The sequence below is a fragment of the Scyliorhinus torazame genome, chromosome 10, assembly GCF_047496885.1.
Source record: "Scyliorhinus torazame isolate Kashiwa2021f chromosome 10, sScyTor2.1, whole genome shotgun sequence".
Lineage (NCBI taxonomy): Eukaryota > Metazoa > Chordata > Chondrichthyes > Carcharhiniformes > Scyliorhinidae > Scyliorhinus > Scyliorhinus torazame.
The window spans coordinates 6022747-6039675 of NC_092716.1; the positions used below are offsets into that span (position 1 = coordinate 6022747).

The 16929-nt window shown below is 48.5% G+C and overlaps 1 protein-coding gene across 6 annotated transcripts in view; it reads left to right on the forward strand.

The window, feature by feature from the left end:
- The window catches only part of LOC140430323 (BTB/POZ domain-containing protein kctd15), an 82258-nt gene that overhangs the window by 35984 nt on the left and 29345 nt on the right, over window positions 1–16929 (forward strand). For 4 of the 6 annotated variants that reach the window (XM_072517767.1, XM_072517768.1, XM_072517771.1 and 1 more), the window contains one exon: window positions 8559–8734. In XM_072517767.1, the coding sequence (XP_072373868.1) occupies window positions 8559–8734 (176 nt within the window). The remainder of the gene's footprint in view (window positions 1–8558; window positions 8735–16929) is intronic. The other 2 variants (XM_072517766.1, XM_072517770.1) reach the window with 1 other exon arrangement.

Consider the following 16929-nt stretch of genomic DNA (forward strand, 5'->3'; position numbering starts at 1 on the left):
TGATAGAGGCAGAGTCATTGACTCTAGTTTTAGACTGAGTTTGGTAGAATGTTGACTAACAAAGGGGTCAAAGTTTATCAGGGTTCGACAGGAATGGAGGCTACAATCACATCTTGTTAAAATGCAGACCGGCTCGAGGGGCTGAGTTGGACGTTGAGGTTGGTAGTGTATTGTGTTGTTTCCCCCTCTAGTTGGGCTCTCTGCACTCCTCACCACTCTCTGGGTGGGCACTGTACAGTTGTGCTTTCAATGCTCACTGTCCAATGTCTTGGCTCTCTCCTGTGCCTGGAGACAAGGGGAAGCATTTGCTCCTGAGAATTCTCGGCGAATTTAGAAGGCCAGTCAGACTGGTGCCGGAGATGTGTCATCAGACTGTGTGTCTCTGAATCACGCACATATTCGGCACTCCCTGCTCCGAGCCCTGAGCCCAAGGCAGCAACTGCCTGCAGCAAATGCCGGGGATTACACCGTATTCGCAACTCCAGCTAACCTTTAGCTGCAGAGCTGGGGACACGGTTCAAGTCAGGCGTTGATGGTGACAGCCCCATTCAGTGGTTTCAGCTGATGCATCGTGAATGGCGGGCATGCCACCAGGGCAGGAGTTCAGTACATGGACGGTGGTCTGACCTGGGATGGCCACAGTCAGAATTTAAACTGTTGTCCATGTCCCACTTGTGGAGCACTCGCCTTCCCTGGCCAGAATTTACGGGTGTGAGAATTCCTGGAATGTTGAAACCTGTGACCACTCGAGTCAGTGACCAGGTTGTGGACGATGCAATTAACCAGGAAATGTCCAGCGCGTGGTGGGGCTGGCATCGCGGTGTGGAGTGTGTTCCAGTCAAGGCCACGGGAACTCAGTTTATTTGAGGTACAGTGGGAGTGGCTCATTAGCTGCCAACGATGGTGTTCTTTGAGGAGGATGTTTTCAATGGGGACAGCAGGAGGTTCAATGTGTGCAAGCACAGGAAGCCAGTTGAGCTGAGTCGCCTCAATGTTCCAGAAACGATCCTCATTGATGTGTTGGGTGCTCTGGATCCGTGGAACACAGACAGGCCACCAACACTTAAAATAGTGCAACACTATTTTATTAAGCTAGAAACTGTTGAACACACTCTCACTGTGGGTTAACACGATGTTAGATTAAACTAGAGACCTATGCCTGTCCTAACCAGTCTATGCACTCAGCACATGGTGAAGATCTGTGCTGTAAGCTGTAAGCTCTGTCCTTCTGAGAGGCTGCATCCCGAATGAGCGGGAAAACTGATGCCCTCTGTCTTTATAGTGAATGTGCTCTGACTGGTGATTGGCTGCAGTGTTGTGTGTGTTGATTGGTCTTGCTGTGTGTCCATCAGTGTGTGTGTCTGCACCATGATAGACTGGTGTATATTATGACATTCATGACTTCCCAGTGCTGGAGATCTCTCCGGATTGGGTGCTGGCTCCCGTGCCAGGTTGAGCAGCAGCTGCTGGTTATCAACTTCCCACTCCTGTCCTTGACTGGCCCTACTCTTACCCGAGTCATTCGTTTATTCCTGACGTATCTATAGAAAGCTTTAGGGTTATCCTTGATCCTACCTGCCAAAGACTTCTCATGTCCCCGCCTGGCTCTTCTTAGCTCTCTATTTAGGTCCTTCCCAGCTAACTTGTAACTCTCGAGCGCCCTAACTGAACCTTCATGTCTCATCTTTACATAAGCCTCCTTCTCCCTCTTGACAAGTGTTTCGACTGCTTTAGTAAACCATGGTTCCCTTGCTCGACCACTTCCTCCCTGCCTGACAGGCACATACTTATCAAGGACACGCAGTAGCTGTTCCTTGAACAAGCTCCACATTTCCATTGTGCCCATCCCCTGCAGTTTTCCTCTCCATCCGATGCATCCTAAGTCTTGCCTCATCGCATCATAATTGCCTGTCCCCCAGATATAACTCTTGCCATGGTATGGAGGGAAGATCTTATGAGGAAAGGCTGAGGGACTTGCGGCTGTTTTCGTTGGAGAGAAGAAGGTTAAGAGGTGACTTAATTGAGGCATACAAGATGATCAGAGGATTAGATAGGGTGGACAGTGAGAGCCTTTTTCCTCGGATGGTGATGTCTAGCACGAGGGGACATAGCTTTAAATTGAGGGGAGATAGATATAGGACAGATGTCAGAGGTAGGTTCTTTACTCAGATTAGTAAGGGCGTGGAATGCCCTGCCTGCAACAGTAGTGGACTCGCCAACACTAAGGGCATTCAAATGGTCATTGGATAGACATATGGACGATAAGGGAATAGTGTAGATGGGCTTTAGAGTGGTTTCACAGGTTGGCGCAACATCGAGGGCCGAAGGGCCTGTACTGCGCTGTAATGTTCTATGTTCTATGTTCTATCACAGCGACCCCGTGAGACTACACACCTGACTGCAATCCTCCAATCCCTGCACGCAGCCTCTTTCCCCATTACCTATAATAATAATAATCATCTTTATTGTCACAAGTAGGCTTACGTAAACACTGCAATGAATGGGCAGCATGTGGCGCAGTGGTTAGCACTGGGACTGCGGCACTGAGGACCCGGGTTCAAATCCTGGCCCTGGGTCACTGTCCGTGTGGAGTTTGCACATTCTCCCCATGTCTGAGTGGGTTTCACCCCCACAACCCAAAGATGTGCAGGGTAGGTGGATTGGCCACACTAAATTGCCCCTTAATTGGAAAAATATATAGTTGGGTATTCTAAATTTTAAAAAATCCACTGCAATGAAGTTGCTGTGAAAAGCCCCTAGTCGCCACATTCCGTCGCCTGTTCGGGTACACAGAGGGAGAATTCAGAATGTCCAATTCATCTAACAGGATGTCTTTCGGGACTTGTGGGAGGAAACCGGAGCACCCGGAGGAAACCCACGCAGACACGGGGAGAACGTGCAGACTCCGCACAGACAGTGACCCAAGCCGGGAATCGAACCTGGGACCCTGGTGCTGGGAAGCAACAGTGCTGACCACTGTGCCACTGTATCCCCCACATCCCCCATTCCCATTCGCCAGCGATGATTCCCAATCACCCACCTCGCAGCACACAACGTCCAGTCCCTCCAGCGGTGTGACTCAGAGGTGAGTGTTACCCATTGAGCCAAAGTGTTAGGAGTGGACGGTGAAGATGATTATTACCCAATATATTCCCCACACACTGCGGTGGCTACACTTCAAAGGTGCTTCACTGGGTGTCAAACACATTGAGGAGTGCTGAGGTTGTGAGCAATGCTACTGCAATGCAATTTCTTTCTTTCACTGTCTCTGTTGGGGAGATTGGGAGTGTGGAGGCAATAATACTGTTCACAGCAGCTCACTGAATACTCACTGCAACACGTGACAGAGAGGCAGTAACAGCTTTCCTTCTGATACATCTGTGCTTTTAAATGTGGGAGTTGAGTGATTTACTGAAGGAGTAAATTGTAGAGCATATAACCCCAAATTATAAAAGCAATGTTTGTGTTCTTATTGTAAATGTTTACCTGAAGCAGAGACAGCTGATTCTTAAATTAGAGAGGCTTAAAACAGGGGATTTCCAAAACCTTTCGAACCACACAAACACACACACACCTCTCTCTCTCACATACAAACATGTCTCTCTCTATCTCACATTCACGTCTCTATCTCACATTCACGTCTCTCTCTCACATTGACACATTCACGTCTCTCTCTACCTCACATTCACACGCACTCACCCTCATATCCTCACCAGCACAAACACACAGTCACCCCTCTCCGAGGCCCGAACAGCCCACCCCCAAGGCCTGAACCCCACTCCTTTTCCGAGGCCCGAATCCTCCCTTTCCCGAGGCTGATTCCCACATCTGCCTTTGTTTCCTGAAACCAGAATCCTTTCCTTTCCCGAGGCCCAATTCCCATCCTCCCCTTCATTACCTGAGGTCAGAATCCCCCTCCATTCCTGAGGCCCCAAAACCCCCTGCATTTCCAGACTCTACTCTCCTTTCCTGAGGCCCAAATCCTGCCTGCCCCTTTCCAGAGCTGCTTTCCTGAACCCCACTCCCTCCTTTCCCGAACCCCACCCTCTTCTTTCCCGAACCCCACTCCCTCCTTTCCAGAATACCTCGCTCTCATTTCCCGAACCCCACTCCTTCCTTTCCCGAACCCCACGCTCTCCTTTCCTGAACCCCACTCCCTCCTTTCCCGAACCCCACTCCCTCCTTTCCCGAACTCCACGCTCTCCTGTCCCGAACCCCACTACCTCCTTTCCCGAACACCACCCCTCCTTTCCCGAACCCCACTCCCTCCTTTCCCGAACCCCACTTCCTCCTTTCCCGGACCCCACTCCCTCCTTTCCCGAACCCCACGCTCTCCTTTCCTGAACTCCTCTCCCTCCTTTCCCGAACCCCACTCCCTCCTTTCCCGAACCCCACTCCCTCCTTTCCCGAACTCCACGCTCTCCTGTCCCGAACCCCACTACCTCCTTTCCCGAACACCACCCCTCCTTTCCCGAACCCCACTCCCTCCTTTCCCGAACCCCACTTCCTCCTTTCCCGGACCCCACTCCCTCCTTTCCCGAACCCCACGCTCTCCTTTCCTGAACTCCTCTCCCTCCTTTCCCGAACCCCACTCCCTCCTTTCCCGAACCCCACTCCCTCCTTTGCCGAACCCCACTCCCTCCTTTCCCGAACCCCACTCCCTCCTTTCCCAAACCCCATTCCCTCCTTTCCCGAACCCCACTCCCTCCTTTCCCGAACCCCACTCCCTCCTTTCCCGAACCCCACTTCCTCCTTTCCCGAACCCCACTCCCTCCTTTCCCGAACCCCACGCTCTCCTTTCCCGAAACCCACTCCCTCCTTTCTCGAACGCCACTCCCTCCTTTCCCGAACCCCACTCCCTCCTTTCCCGAACCCCACGCTCTCCTTTCCCGAACCCCATTCCCTCCTTTCCCGAATCCCGCTCCCTCCTTTCCCGAACCCCACTCTCTCCTTTCCCGAACCCCACTCCCTCCTTTCCCGAACCCCACTCCCTCCTTTCCCGAACCCGACTTCCTCCTTTGCCGAACCCCACTCCCTCCTTTCCTGAATCCCGCTCCCTCCTTTCCCGAACCCCAATCTCTCATTTCCCGAATCCCGCTCCCTCCTTTCCCGAACCCCACTTCCTCCTTTCCCGAACCCCACTTCTCCTTTCCAGAATCCCACTCTCTCCTTTCCCGAACCCCACTCCCTCCTTTCCTGAATCCCGCTCCCTCCTTTCCCGAACCCCAATCTCTCCTTTCCCGAATCCCGCTCCCTCCTTTCCCGAACCCCACTTCCTCCTTTCCCGAACCCCACTTCCTCCTTTCCAGAATCCCACTCTCTCCTTTCCCAAACCCCACTCCCTCCTTTCTCGAATCCCACTCCCTCCTTTCCCGAATCCCACTCCCTCCTTTCCCGAATCCTACTCCCTCCTTTCCCAAACCCCACTCCCTCCTTTCCCGAATTCCACATGACCGTGTGCACACTGACACACTGATGGTCGTCTGCACAAAAACACGTGGAATTTTCATGGCCGTGTGCACAGAGATATGTAGATTTTTCGCGTTCAGGAGAAATCCGTATCGGATTGGAAAGATATAGAAAGCACTGAGGGAACAATGTCAAGCGGGTTACTGGTCACATGACGGGATACAGATCATTGCAGCTTTGCTCAGGACCGAGTGCAGATGATTGAATTCACTTGGCCACATCGTCCACTGTAGCATCTTCTATCGCATCTTCAGCCCCCGGCAGGGGCTGTTTAGCACAGGGCTAAATCGCTGGCTTTGAAAGCAGACCAAGGCAGGCCAGCAGCACGGTTCAATACCCGTAACAGCCTCCCCGAACAGGCGCCGGAAAGTGACGACTAGGGGCTTTTCGCAGTAACTTCATTGAAGCCTACTTGTGACAATAAGCGACTTTCAATTCAATTTCATTCATTCTACCAAGCATCTTCTACCATAGCTTCATCCCCGCTGTTACCAGACTCCTGAATGACCCTCTTAAGGACTGAACTGATCTCTCCACGCATCTTCTCCACTGTTTAGTTCTACATTCCTGTATGCTTCACCCAATGCCTGTGTCTAAGTATTGACACTGTGTATTTATGTATGTCCGATGTTTCTCATGTAGGGAATAATCTGTCTGGACTGTACACAGAACAATACTTTCACTGTACCTCGGTACACAGGACAATAAATCTAAATCTGAACCATAGCCGCTGATCTTGACTGGAATTTGGTCATTGTAATAAAGAATGAAAGTAAGTGTGGTTATCATAATGTCGGAAATATGGCAGGAAATGTGGGGCTCCCACAGAGAGCAATATGGGCACTTAACCTGCTATAGTGATAAATATCATCAAACAAAATCTCCCTTAAACCTCTTTGAAATAAGTGTGGAATCTAGTAGGTGAAGGGCCTTGGTTTAACATTCTATCTGAAATGTCGCACCTCTGACAGTGCTATGGTCCCCTCACCTGCCAGGTGCGTGAGTTGAGTGATTCACGTCAGCGGGACTGGCCAAAAATGGACGGCCGCTCAACCCATCGCGGCCCGGAGAATCGCCGGGGGGGCCGCTGCCAACGGCTCCCGACCGACGTGGCGGGAATCCCGCCCTCGCCCAAAAAACGGCGCCGGAGAATACGGCAGCCGGCGTGGGGGCAGCGGGGCAGGATTCGCGCCGCCCCCCGGAGTCGGAGTTGTAAAGCCTCATTAAATACAGGCCTCTAAACAAGCCCACAGGCAACTTTTAAAAATGAAACGAAAGCTATTCTTATTCCTGATACATGCACACAAATACAAATCAATACTTAAAACTATATCTACTGCCTAACACAAGGAGAGACAGAAAGAGTCTAAGAGTGGCTGCATCTGGAGCGCAGGCTAAATCTGTCTCTCCAGCCTTCTCCTCCCAGACCTGTAATCCATACTGCAGTGTGGACGGAGGCAAGGACTGGAGCCTGCTCTCATAGCTGGGAGGCTGCAGCAGATTGCAATGAAGCACTCGTCCTCTCCAGTGAGTACGTTTCAGTGGTACATTAATGTGAGCTGAGGCCTCTTCAGTTCCACTGGATAGTTGTCACACATCCTGAGTTCCCTCCTCAGGGACTTGCACACGTACGGAACGGTTTTCCACGCTCTGTGGTCTGACTGAACGGCCAGACATCTCTGACACTCAGTCAGGACAATTAGCCAAACGGTAACAGATGTCAGGTGTAGAAAGCAGTGAGGAAGGTGAGCAGCACATTGTAATGGATTGGGTTTGTTTATTGTCACGTGTACCGAGGTACAGTGAAAAGTATTTTTCTGCGAGCAGCTCAACAGATCATTAAGTATGTGAAACGAAAAGAAGTCGGGTAACAGCGGGGAAGAAGCTGTTTTTGAGTCTGTTCGTGCGTGTTCTCAGACTTCTGTATCTCCTGCCCGATGGAAGAAGTTGGAAGAGAGTGTAAGCCGGGTGGGAGGGACCTTTGATTATGCTGCCCGCTTTCCCCAGGCAGCGGGAGGTGTAGATGGAGTCAATGGATGGGAGGCAGGTTCGTGTGATGGACTGGGCGGTGTTCACGACTCTTTGAAGTTTCTTGCGGTCCTGGGCCGAGCAGTTGCCATACCAGGCTGTGATGCAGCCCGATAGGATGCTTTCTATGGTGCATCTGTAAAAGTTGGTAAGGGTTAATGTGGACATGCCAAATTTCCTTAGTTTCCTGAGGAAGTATAGGCGCTGTTGTGCTTTCTTGGTGGTAGCGTCGGCATGGGTGGACCAGGACAGATTTTTGGAGATGTGCACCCCTAGGAATTTGAAACTGCTAATCATCTCCACCTCGGCCCCGTTGATGCTGACGGGTGTGTACAGTACTTTGCTTCCTGAAGTCAATGACCAGCTCTTCAGTTTTGCTGGCATTGAGGGAGAGATTGTTGCCGCTACACCACTCCACTAGGCTCTCTATCTCCCTCCTGTATTGTTATTTGGCCTGGGCTGCAAGAGGACGGGAGTGCAGCAATTCGAAAGTTGGGACGGTTGTACAGGGTTTTGGTGAGACCACATCTGGAACACAGTTTTGGTCTCCATGTTGGCGGAAGGATAGACTGGCAGTGTAGGCGACACAGCGAAGGTTCACTTGACTGGTCCCTGGGGTGAGGGGGTGGGGTGAGAGGCTGAGTACTCTGGAGTATAGAAGAATCTCATTGAAACCTACAAAATTCTGAAGGGTTTGACGAGGGTGGGCGCGGGGATTGTTTCCGCTGATCGGGAATCTAGAACACGGGGACACGGTCTCCGCGTAAGGAGACCGATCATTAAGGACTGAGATGAGGAGAAATTACTTCACCCAAACAGTTGTGAATCTTCGGAATTCTCCACCGCAGAAGCTTGTGGGTGCTCCGGCGCTGAATATATTTAAGGCTGGGATAGACAGAGTTTTGATCTCTCAGGGAATGTAGGGATATGGGGCGTGAGCAGGAAAATGGGGTTGAAAGGCAAGATCACCATGGTTACATTGAGTGGTGAAGCAGGTATGATGGGCCGAATGGTCTACCCCACATATTTGCTAATTTTATTGTGCCTGTCTTTTGTTTCAGGAAGGTCGAACAATGTCCCGCCTCTCGCTGACCCGCTCCCCGGTGTCTCCTGTGGTATCTCAAGGCATACCACTGCCAGCCCAGCTCACCAAGTCCAATGCTCCTGTTCACATTGATGTGGGAGGTCACATGTACACCAGCAGCCTAGCCACCTTAACCAAATACACAGACTCCAGGTAAGAGCATCACTGTGTTCACACAAACACTCACAAATATCGGACAGGAAAAGCTCAGAATCCAGGCAGACATCTCCACAGCCTCGGTTTCAAACCAATCTCGCAAATGGGATGACACTCGCACCTCTACTGTCTCTTTGCAGATTTCACTCAGTGAGGTTGGGACATGAAGATGGCATCTTGGGAATAATAGAGGGTACAATTCTGAGAATGGGGTTTTCCATTTGGGAGGATTATCTAGCTTGCACTCAGTGTCCTGGGAGTGTTTGATGGGGGCAGTGTAGAGGGAGCTTTACTCTGTATCTCACCCCGTGCTGTACCTGTCCTGGGAGTGTTTGATGGGGGCAGTGTAGAGGGAGCTTTACTCTGTATCTCACCCCGTGCTGTACCTGTCCTGGGAGTGTTTGATGGGGACAGTGTAGAGGGAGCTTTACTCTGTATCTAACCTCGTGCTGTACCTGTCCTGGGAGTGTTTGATGGGGACAGTGTAGAGGGAGCTTTACTCTGTATCTAACCTCGTGCTGTACCTGCCCTGGGAGTGTTTGATGGGGACAGTGTAGAGGGAGCTTTACTCTGTATCTAACCTCGTGCTGTACCTGCCCTGGGAGTGTTTGATGGGGACAGTGTAGAGGGAGCTTTACTCTGTATCTAACCCCGTGCTGTACCTGTCCTGGGAGTGTTTGATGGGGACAGTGTAGAGGGAGCTTTACTCTGTATCTCACCCATGCTGTACCTGTCCTGGGAGTGTTTGATAGGGACAGTGTAGAGGGAGCTTTACTCTGTATCTAACCTCGTGCTGTACCTGCCTGGGAGTGTTTGATGGGGACAGTTTCGATAGTGATGTGGGCTATGGGCTTGCCTCCTTCTATGCCTCACTGGGATCACTTCACACACTCCATTCACTAGAATGTTCCTCTCAAGTTTCTGTGGATTGTGTGTACAAAATGTCATCTGTGATCTGCAGTCCTGTGGCCATGTTTTTTTGTATTGGGTGTGACAGACCGACAAAGCACGAAGATAAAACTCTTGGCATCCAGAGGGCTGCTTCTTGATTGTCCATAGTCCTTACACCATCAGCTAATGGGAACAGTTTTCCTTTGTCTGCCATATCTAAACCTGCCATAATCTGGTACACCTCTATCAAATCTCTCCTCAATCTCCTTTGCTCCATCTTCTCCAATCTAAAATCCTTCATCCCTGGAAATATTCGGTAAATCTCCTCTGTGTCCTCTCCGTGTCCTTCACACTCTTCCTAAAGTGTGGTGACCAGAACTGGACACAATGTTCTAGCTGAGATCCAATTAGAGTTTTATAAAGGTTCAGCATAACTTCTCAGTTTTGTGCTCAATGCCCCTATTCATGAAGCCCAAGATGTCATCTGATTTGCTAACCACTCTCTCAATGTGGCCTGCCTTCTTCAAAGATACACAATCCCTCAGTTCCTGCACACTCTTTAGAACTGTTTCATTAAGTCTGTATTCCCTCTTTCTACCCCTTCTTCCAAAATGCATCATCACACACTTTGCTCCATTAAATTCCATCTGCCACTTGTCTACCTTTCCTCTGTCCTGTTGCAGTCTATTGGTTCCAGTAAGAATGCCAGCACCGCCACATCAAGTCGATTGGTTGACATTGACCCTCCTATTTAATGAGTCTCAATTTTGTTAACCAGCCTTTTATATGGGACTTTTTCAAACGCTTTCTTAAAATCCATATAGACAGCATCCACCACATTCCCTTCATCAATCTTCCCTGTTACGTCATCAAAAGATTCAATTCGATTATCAAACACCACTTACCTTTTACAATTCCATGCTGGCTCTCCTTAATTCCCTTAAACTTCTCCAAATGTCTTTTTCCTTGATTATTTGTTCCTAAAACCTGACCCACCGCCGATGTTGAACTGAGCAGTGTGGAATTTCTAGGAAAGTCCATCCATCCTTCCCTGAATAAGGGTGTCATATTTGGCACTCTCCAATTGTCTGGCACTTCCCGCATATCGAGGGAAGATTGGAAGATTGTGATAAGACCTTCCACTATCTCCACCCTCACTTATTTTAGCAACACCAATACAAACCATGTTAGTTTGTGTGAGATCAAGTTTAACGGCCCCACTGCCATTCCCTCCGGGCCGATATACCAGGAATCCCGTGGTCACATCTTCGCTTAGAATATGGAACCAGTTGAGGCGGCATTTTGGGCTTCGAGGCAGTGGCCCCGTCAGAATCAGCGGTTAATGCCGGGAAAGATGGATGCGATGTATGGTAGGTGGTACAGGGAGGGGTAGAAAGGTTGAAGGACCTGTTTATTGAACAGATGCTGCTGGAGAAGTTGTTGACACAGGACAAGCTGGGGGAGGGGTAGATTGGAGAGTTTTATGGGTGGCTTCTGGAACCTGATATGACGCCAATGGAAGAAATAAGGAAGAAGCGGCAGGAAGAGTTGGGAATCGAGCTTGGAGGGGGTGACTTCATGCTTCAAACTAACTCAACTTCACCCTGTGCTAAGACGAGCCTCATCCAGCCCAAGGTAGTGAACAGGACTCACATGACGAGGGCCTGGATGAGCAATTTCTTTCCCGGAGGTAGAAGGGGAGTGTGAAAGGTGCAGGAGGGGATTAGGAAATCATTCGCAGATGTTCTGGGAATAGCCGAAGCTGAGGGGTTTCTGGACTGTGGTGTTTGTCACAATATCGGAGATGGCGGGGGTCAAACTGACACCGTGCCCTTTGGTGGTAACATTTGAGGTTTCAGAGTTGGCGGGGGTGTTGGTGGGGAGGGGGGTTGATGTAGTGGCCTTCGCCTCGCTGATGACAAGGCAACAAATCCAATTGAGTTGGAGATTGGTGGTGTCACCAGGGGCCTCGACATGGCTGAGAGATCGGGTCAAATTCTTCAAGTTGGAGAAAATTAAATATACACTTAGGAAGTCGGAAGAAAGGGTTTTCATGAGATGGAAGATCTTTCCATCCTTGCTTAAAGGAATTTTCCTCGCCAAAGGGTAAGGGGAGGGAGGTGGGTTTAGGGGTAGGGGAGGGAAATAAGGGGTTATTTTGGGCAGAGGTGAAAAAATGAGGGGTATGTTTTTTCAAACTGTTGGTAACCTGTTGCAAATTGATTATTGTTTGTGAGTATAACTGTGTGTTTGAAATAAAATATATTTAGAAGTATTTTAGTCTTGTCCTGTACAGCTAAACATTCCCCTCCCTCTTGAATAGGACCCACTTCAGCACTTACTACCCTCGAACTATTTAGAATTCGGTAGAAAATCAATTGGTTCTGTCTTAAATTGGTGGCATTTTATTCCCAAGTCTTGTTTTCCTCTTCACATCCTCTCTCAGCATATTGTGTTGGATCTGGCTGTCACTTGAAGAATTCACCACAGTTCCATTATGTTTAATTATATTCTCCATCTTTTTCATCGTCCGATTGAACCTGGTTTTGGCTCCCTTATATTTCTCCCTTGTTAGAATCTGCCTATCCTGTAGTTGAAACATCTCCTCCTTAAAGACCACCTGATTGTTCTATTCCAGTTTTCTCTGTCAGTCTCTGATTTTACCCTGGCTAGTTCCCTTCTCAACCCATTCATGTCAGCCCTTTACCATTAAAAGTTCTTCGAGCTCCTTCTTCTCCATGACTAATCTATACTTTATGATACTATGATCGCTCTTACCCAAATGTTCCCCCACAGACACTTAGTCCTCTTGGCCCACCACATTCTCCAGCGGCAGATCCAGCAATCCTATTTGGACTGAGAATACTGGTCAGGGACATTCTCCTGAACACATTTCAGAAATTCTTCCCCCTCCTTACACTTCATGCTAACATTTCCCCAGTTGATATTTGGACAATTAAGGTTCCCCAATATCATCACTCTATAGTTCTGGTTTGTCTCCGTGGTTCCCCTGAAAGTTTGTTCCTCTATCTCTGTCTCACAATGTGGAAGCCAATCGAATACCCCCAGCAGCGTGATCATAGCCTTTCTGATTTTGAACCCTAACCAAATGAGCTCTATCTTCATACCCTCAAGTACACTCTCTCTTTCCTACCCACAAAGCCATCCCTAATTGGTGCAGCCCCACCCGCCTTTTTTCCATCCCTATCTTTTCTGAACATTTTGTATCCTTGAATATTAAGCACCCAGTCCGTGCCATGTTTAACCTGATTTCTGTTATTCCAGCACAGTTACTCGAGCTTGTGACTCACCATCAATACATAAGAACTAGGAGCAGGAGTAGGCCATCTGGCCCCTCAAGCCTGCTCCGCCATTTAATGAGATCATGGCTGATCTTTGCGGACTCAGCTCCACTCTCCGGCCCGTACACCATATCCCCGAATCCTTTTATTCTTTAGAAAGGCATCTATCTTTATCTTAAAAACGTTTAAAGAAGGAGCCTCAACTGCTTCACTGGGCAAGGAATTCCAGAGATTCACAACCCTTTGGGTGAAGAAGTTCCTCCTAAACTCAGTCCTAAATCTACTTCCCCTTATTTTGAGGCTATGCCCCCTAGTTCTGCTTTCACCCGTCAGTGGAAACAACCTGCCCGCATCAATCCTATCTATTCCCTTCATAATTTTATATGTTTCAATAAGATCCCCCCCGCATCCTTCTAAACTCCAATGAGTACAGTCCCAGTCTACTCAACCTCTCGTCATAATCTAATCCCCTCAACTCTGGGATCAACCTAGTGAATCTCCTCTGCACTCCCTCCAGTGCCAATATGTCCTTTCTCAGGTAAGGAGACCAAAACTGAACACAATACTCCAGATGTGGCCTCACCAACACCTTATACAATTGTAGCATAACCTCCCTAGTCTTGAACTCCATCCCTCTAGCCATGAAAGACAAAACTCGATTAGCCTTCTTAATCACCTGTTGCACCTGCACACCAACTTTTTGCGACTCGTGCACCAGCACACCCAGGTCCCTCTGCACAGCAGAATGTTTTAACATCTTACCGTTTAAATAATAATCCATTCTGCTGTTATTCCTCCCAAAATCGATAGCCTCACACTTGGCAACATTGAATTCCATCTGCCAGACCCTAGCCCATTCACCTAACCTATCTAAATCCTTCTGCAGACTTCCGGTATCCTCTGCCCTTTTTGCTTTACCACTCATCTTAGTGTTGTCTGCAAACTTTGACACATTGCACTTGGTCCCCAACTCCAAATCGTCTATGTAAATTGTGAACAACTGCGGGCCCAACACTGATCCTTGAGGGACCCCACTAGTTACAGGTTGCCAACCAGAGAAACCCATTTATCCCCACTCTCTGCTTTCTGTTAGTTAACCAATCCTCTACCCATGCTACCACTTTACCCTCAATGCCATGCATCTTTAGTTTATGCAGCAACCTTTTGTGTGGCACCTTGTCAAAAGCTTTCTGGAAATCCAGATATACCACATCCATTGGCTCCCCGTTATCTACTGCACTGGTAACGTCCTCAAAAAATTCTACCAAATTAGTCAGACACGACCTACCCTTTGTGAACCCATGCTGCGTCTGCCCAATGGGACAATTTCCCTCCAGGTGCCCCGCTATTTCCTCCTTAATGATAGATTCCAGCATTTTCCCTACAACCGAAGTTAAGCTTACCGGCCTATAATTACCCGCTTTCTGCCAACCTCCTTTTTTAAACAGTGGTGTCACATTTGCTACTTTCCAATCCTCTGGGACCACCCCAGAGTCTAGTGAATTTTGATAAATTATCACTAGTACGTTTACAATTTCCCTAGCCATCTCTTTTAACACTCTGGGATGCATCCCATCAGGGCCAGGAGGCTTGTCTACCTTTAGCCCCATTAGCTTGCCCAATACTGCCTCCTTAGTGATTACAATCATCTCAAGGTCCTCACCTATCATATCCTTATTTCCATCAGTCACTGGCATGTTATTTGTGTCCTCCACTGTGAAGACTGACCCAAAAATCCTGTTCAGCTCCTCAGCCATTTCCCCGTCTCCTATTATTAAATCTCCCTTCTCATCTTCCAAAGGACCAATATTTACCTTAGCCACTCTTTTTTGTCTTATATATTTGTAGAAGCTTTTATTATCTGCTTTTATGTTCTGAGCCAGTTTACTTTCATAGTCTACCTTACTCTTCTTTATGGCTTTTTTAGTAGCTTTCTGTTGTCCCCTAAAGACTTCCCAGTCCTCTAGTCTCCCACTAATTTTTGCCACTTTGTATGTTTTTTCCTTCAATTTGATACTCTCCCTCACCTCCTTAGATATCCACGGTCGATTTTTCCCCTTTCTACCGTCTTTCTTTTTTGTCGGTATGAACCTTTTCTGAACACTGTGAAAAATCGCTCGGAAGGTTCTCCACTGTTCCTCAACTGCTTCACCATGAAGTCTTTGCTCCCAGTCTACCTTAGCTAGTTCTTCTCTCATCCCATTGTAATCGCCTTTGTTTAAGCACAAAACACTAGTGTTTGATTTTACCTTGTCATCCTCCAACTGTATTTTAAATTCCACCATATTGTGGTCGCTCCTTCCAAGAGGATCCCGAACTATGAGATCATTAATCAATCGTGCCTCATTACACAGGACCAGATCTAGGACCGCTTGTTCCCTTGTAGGTTCCATTACATACTGTTCCAGGAAATTATCCCGGGCACAGTCTATAAACTCCTCCTCAAGGCTACCTTTACCAACCTGGTTAAACCAATCGATATGCAGATTAAAATCTCCCATGAATACACTTTCTGCATTTGCGTACATGCATTCTAAACTTCTGTTTGGATTCATAGAATGTGCAGTGTAGAAGGAGGCCATTCGGCCCATCGAGTCTGCACCAGCTCTTGGAAAGAGCACCCTACCCAAGGTCAACACCTCCACCCTATCCCCATAACCCAGTAACCCCACCCAACACTAAGGGCAATTTTGGACACTAAGGGCAATTTATCATGGCCAATCCACCTAACCTGCACATCTTTGGACTGTGGGAGGAAACCGGAGCACCCGGAGGAAACCCACACACACACAGGGAGGATGTGCAGACTCCGCACAGACAGTGACCCAAGCCGGAATCGAACCTGGGACCCTGGAGCTGTGAAGCAATTGTGCTATCCACAATGCTACCGTGCTGCCCAATTCCTTGTAATCATTCTTCCTGCACACCGAGCTAAAATGCTTTGGCACGGCTTCCTTCTGCACTCTCACTGCTTTATTCACCTTTTCCTCTTTTCTACCTCTGTTGGTCAATATCTATCCAACCGCCACTTTAGTTTGAATCCTCCACAATGGAACAACTGAATCTTCCCACAAAGCCCTGCTGAGGAGTCACCTGTCCCTTTTGAATAGGCCCTGCCTTCCCCTAAAACCCGAAGTTTGATCTCCTGCATCAGGCGGTTGTGGTTGTCGGGTGTCGATCATCTCAGTCCTGGGACATCACTGCAGGAGTTCCTCGGGGGAGTGTCCTAGCCCCAACCATCTTCAGCTGCTTCATCAATGACCTCTCTTCCATCAAGAAGTCAGAAGTGAGCTTTTTGCAGTTGACTGCACAATGTTCAGCACCATTTGCGACTTCTCAGATACTAAAGCAGTCCAAAGATGTGCGGGTTAGGTGGATTGGCCATGATAAAAAAAAATTGCCCTTAGTGTCCAAAATTGCCCTTAGTGTTGGGTGGGGTTACTGGGTTATGGGGATAGGGTGGAGGTGTTGACCATGGGTAGGGTGCTCTTTCCAAGAGCCGGTGCAGACTCGATGGGCCGAATGGCCTCCTGCACTGTAAATTCTATGATAGATTCTACGTCCAAATGCAGCAAGACCCGGACAATATCCAGGCTCGGGGCTGACAAGTGACAAGTTACATTCGCGCCACACAAGTGCCAGGCAATGACCATCTCCGACAAGAGAGAATCTAACCATCGCCCCTTGACATTCAATGGCATTACCATCGCTGAATCCCGCACAACTTCATTGCTGTGTTAATGTAAGCCTACTTGTGACAATAATAAGGAATATTATTACCAACATCCTACGAGTCACCATTGATCAGAAACTGAACTGGACTGGCCACATTAATACCGTGACCACAAGAGAAGGCTGTTTGTTGAACTCTGGTCATTGCAAACAAGAGTTCTGAATAATTTTCTGTAACATTTGAAGTCTTTTGTGACCAGTAGATGATTCTAGATTTTAACTCCTTCTGTTCTCCCTGGTGAATCTGTGTTTGCTTCTTGCCCTCAG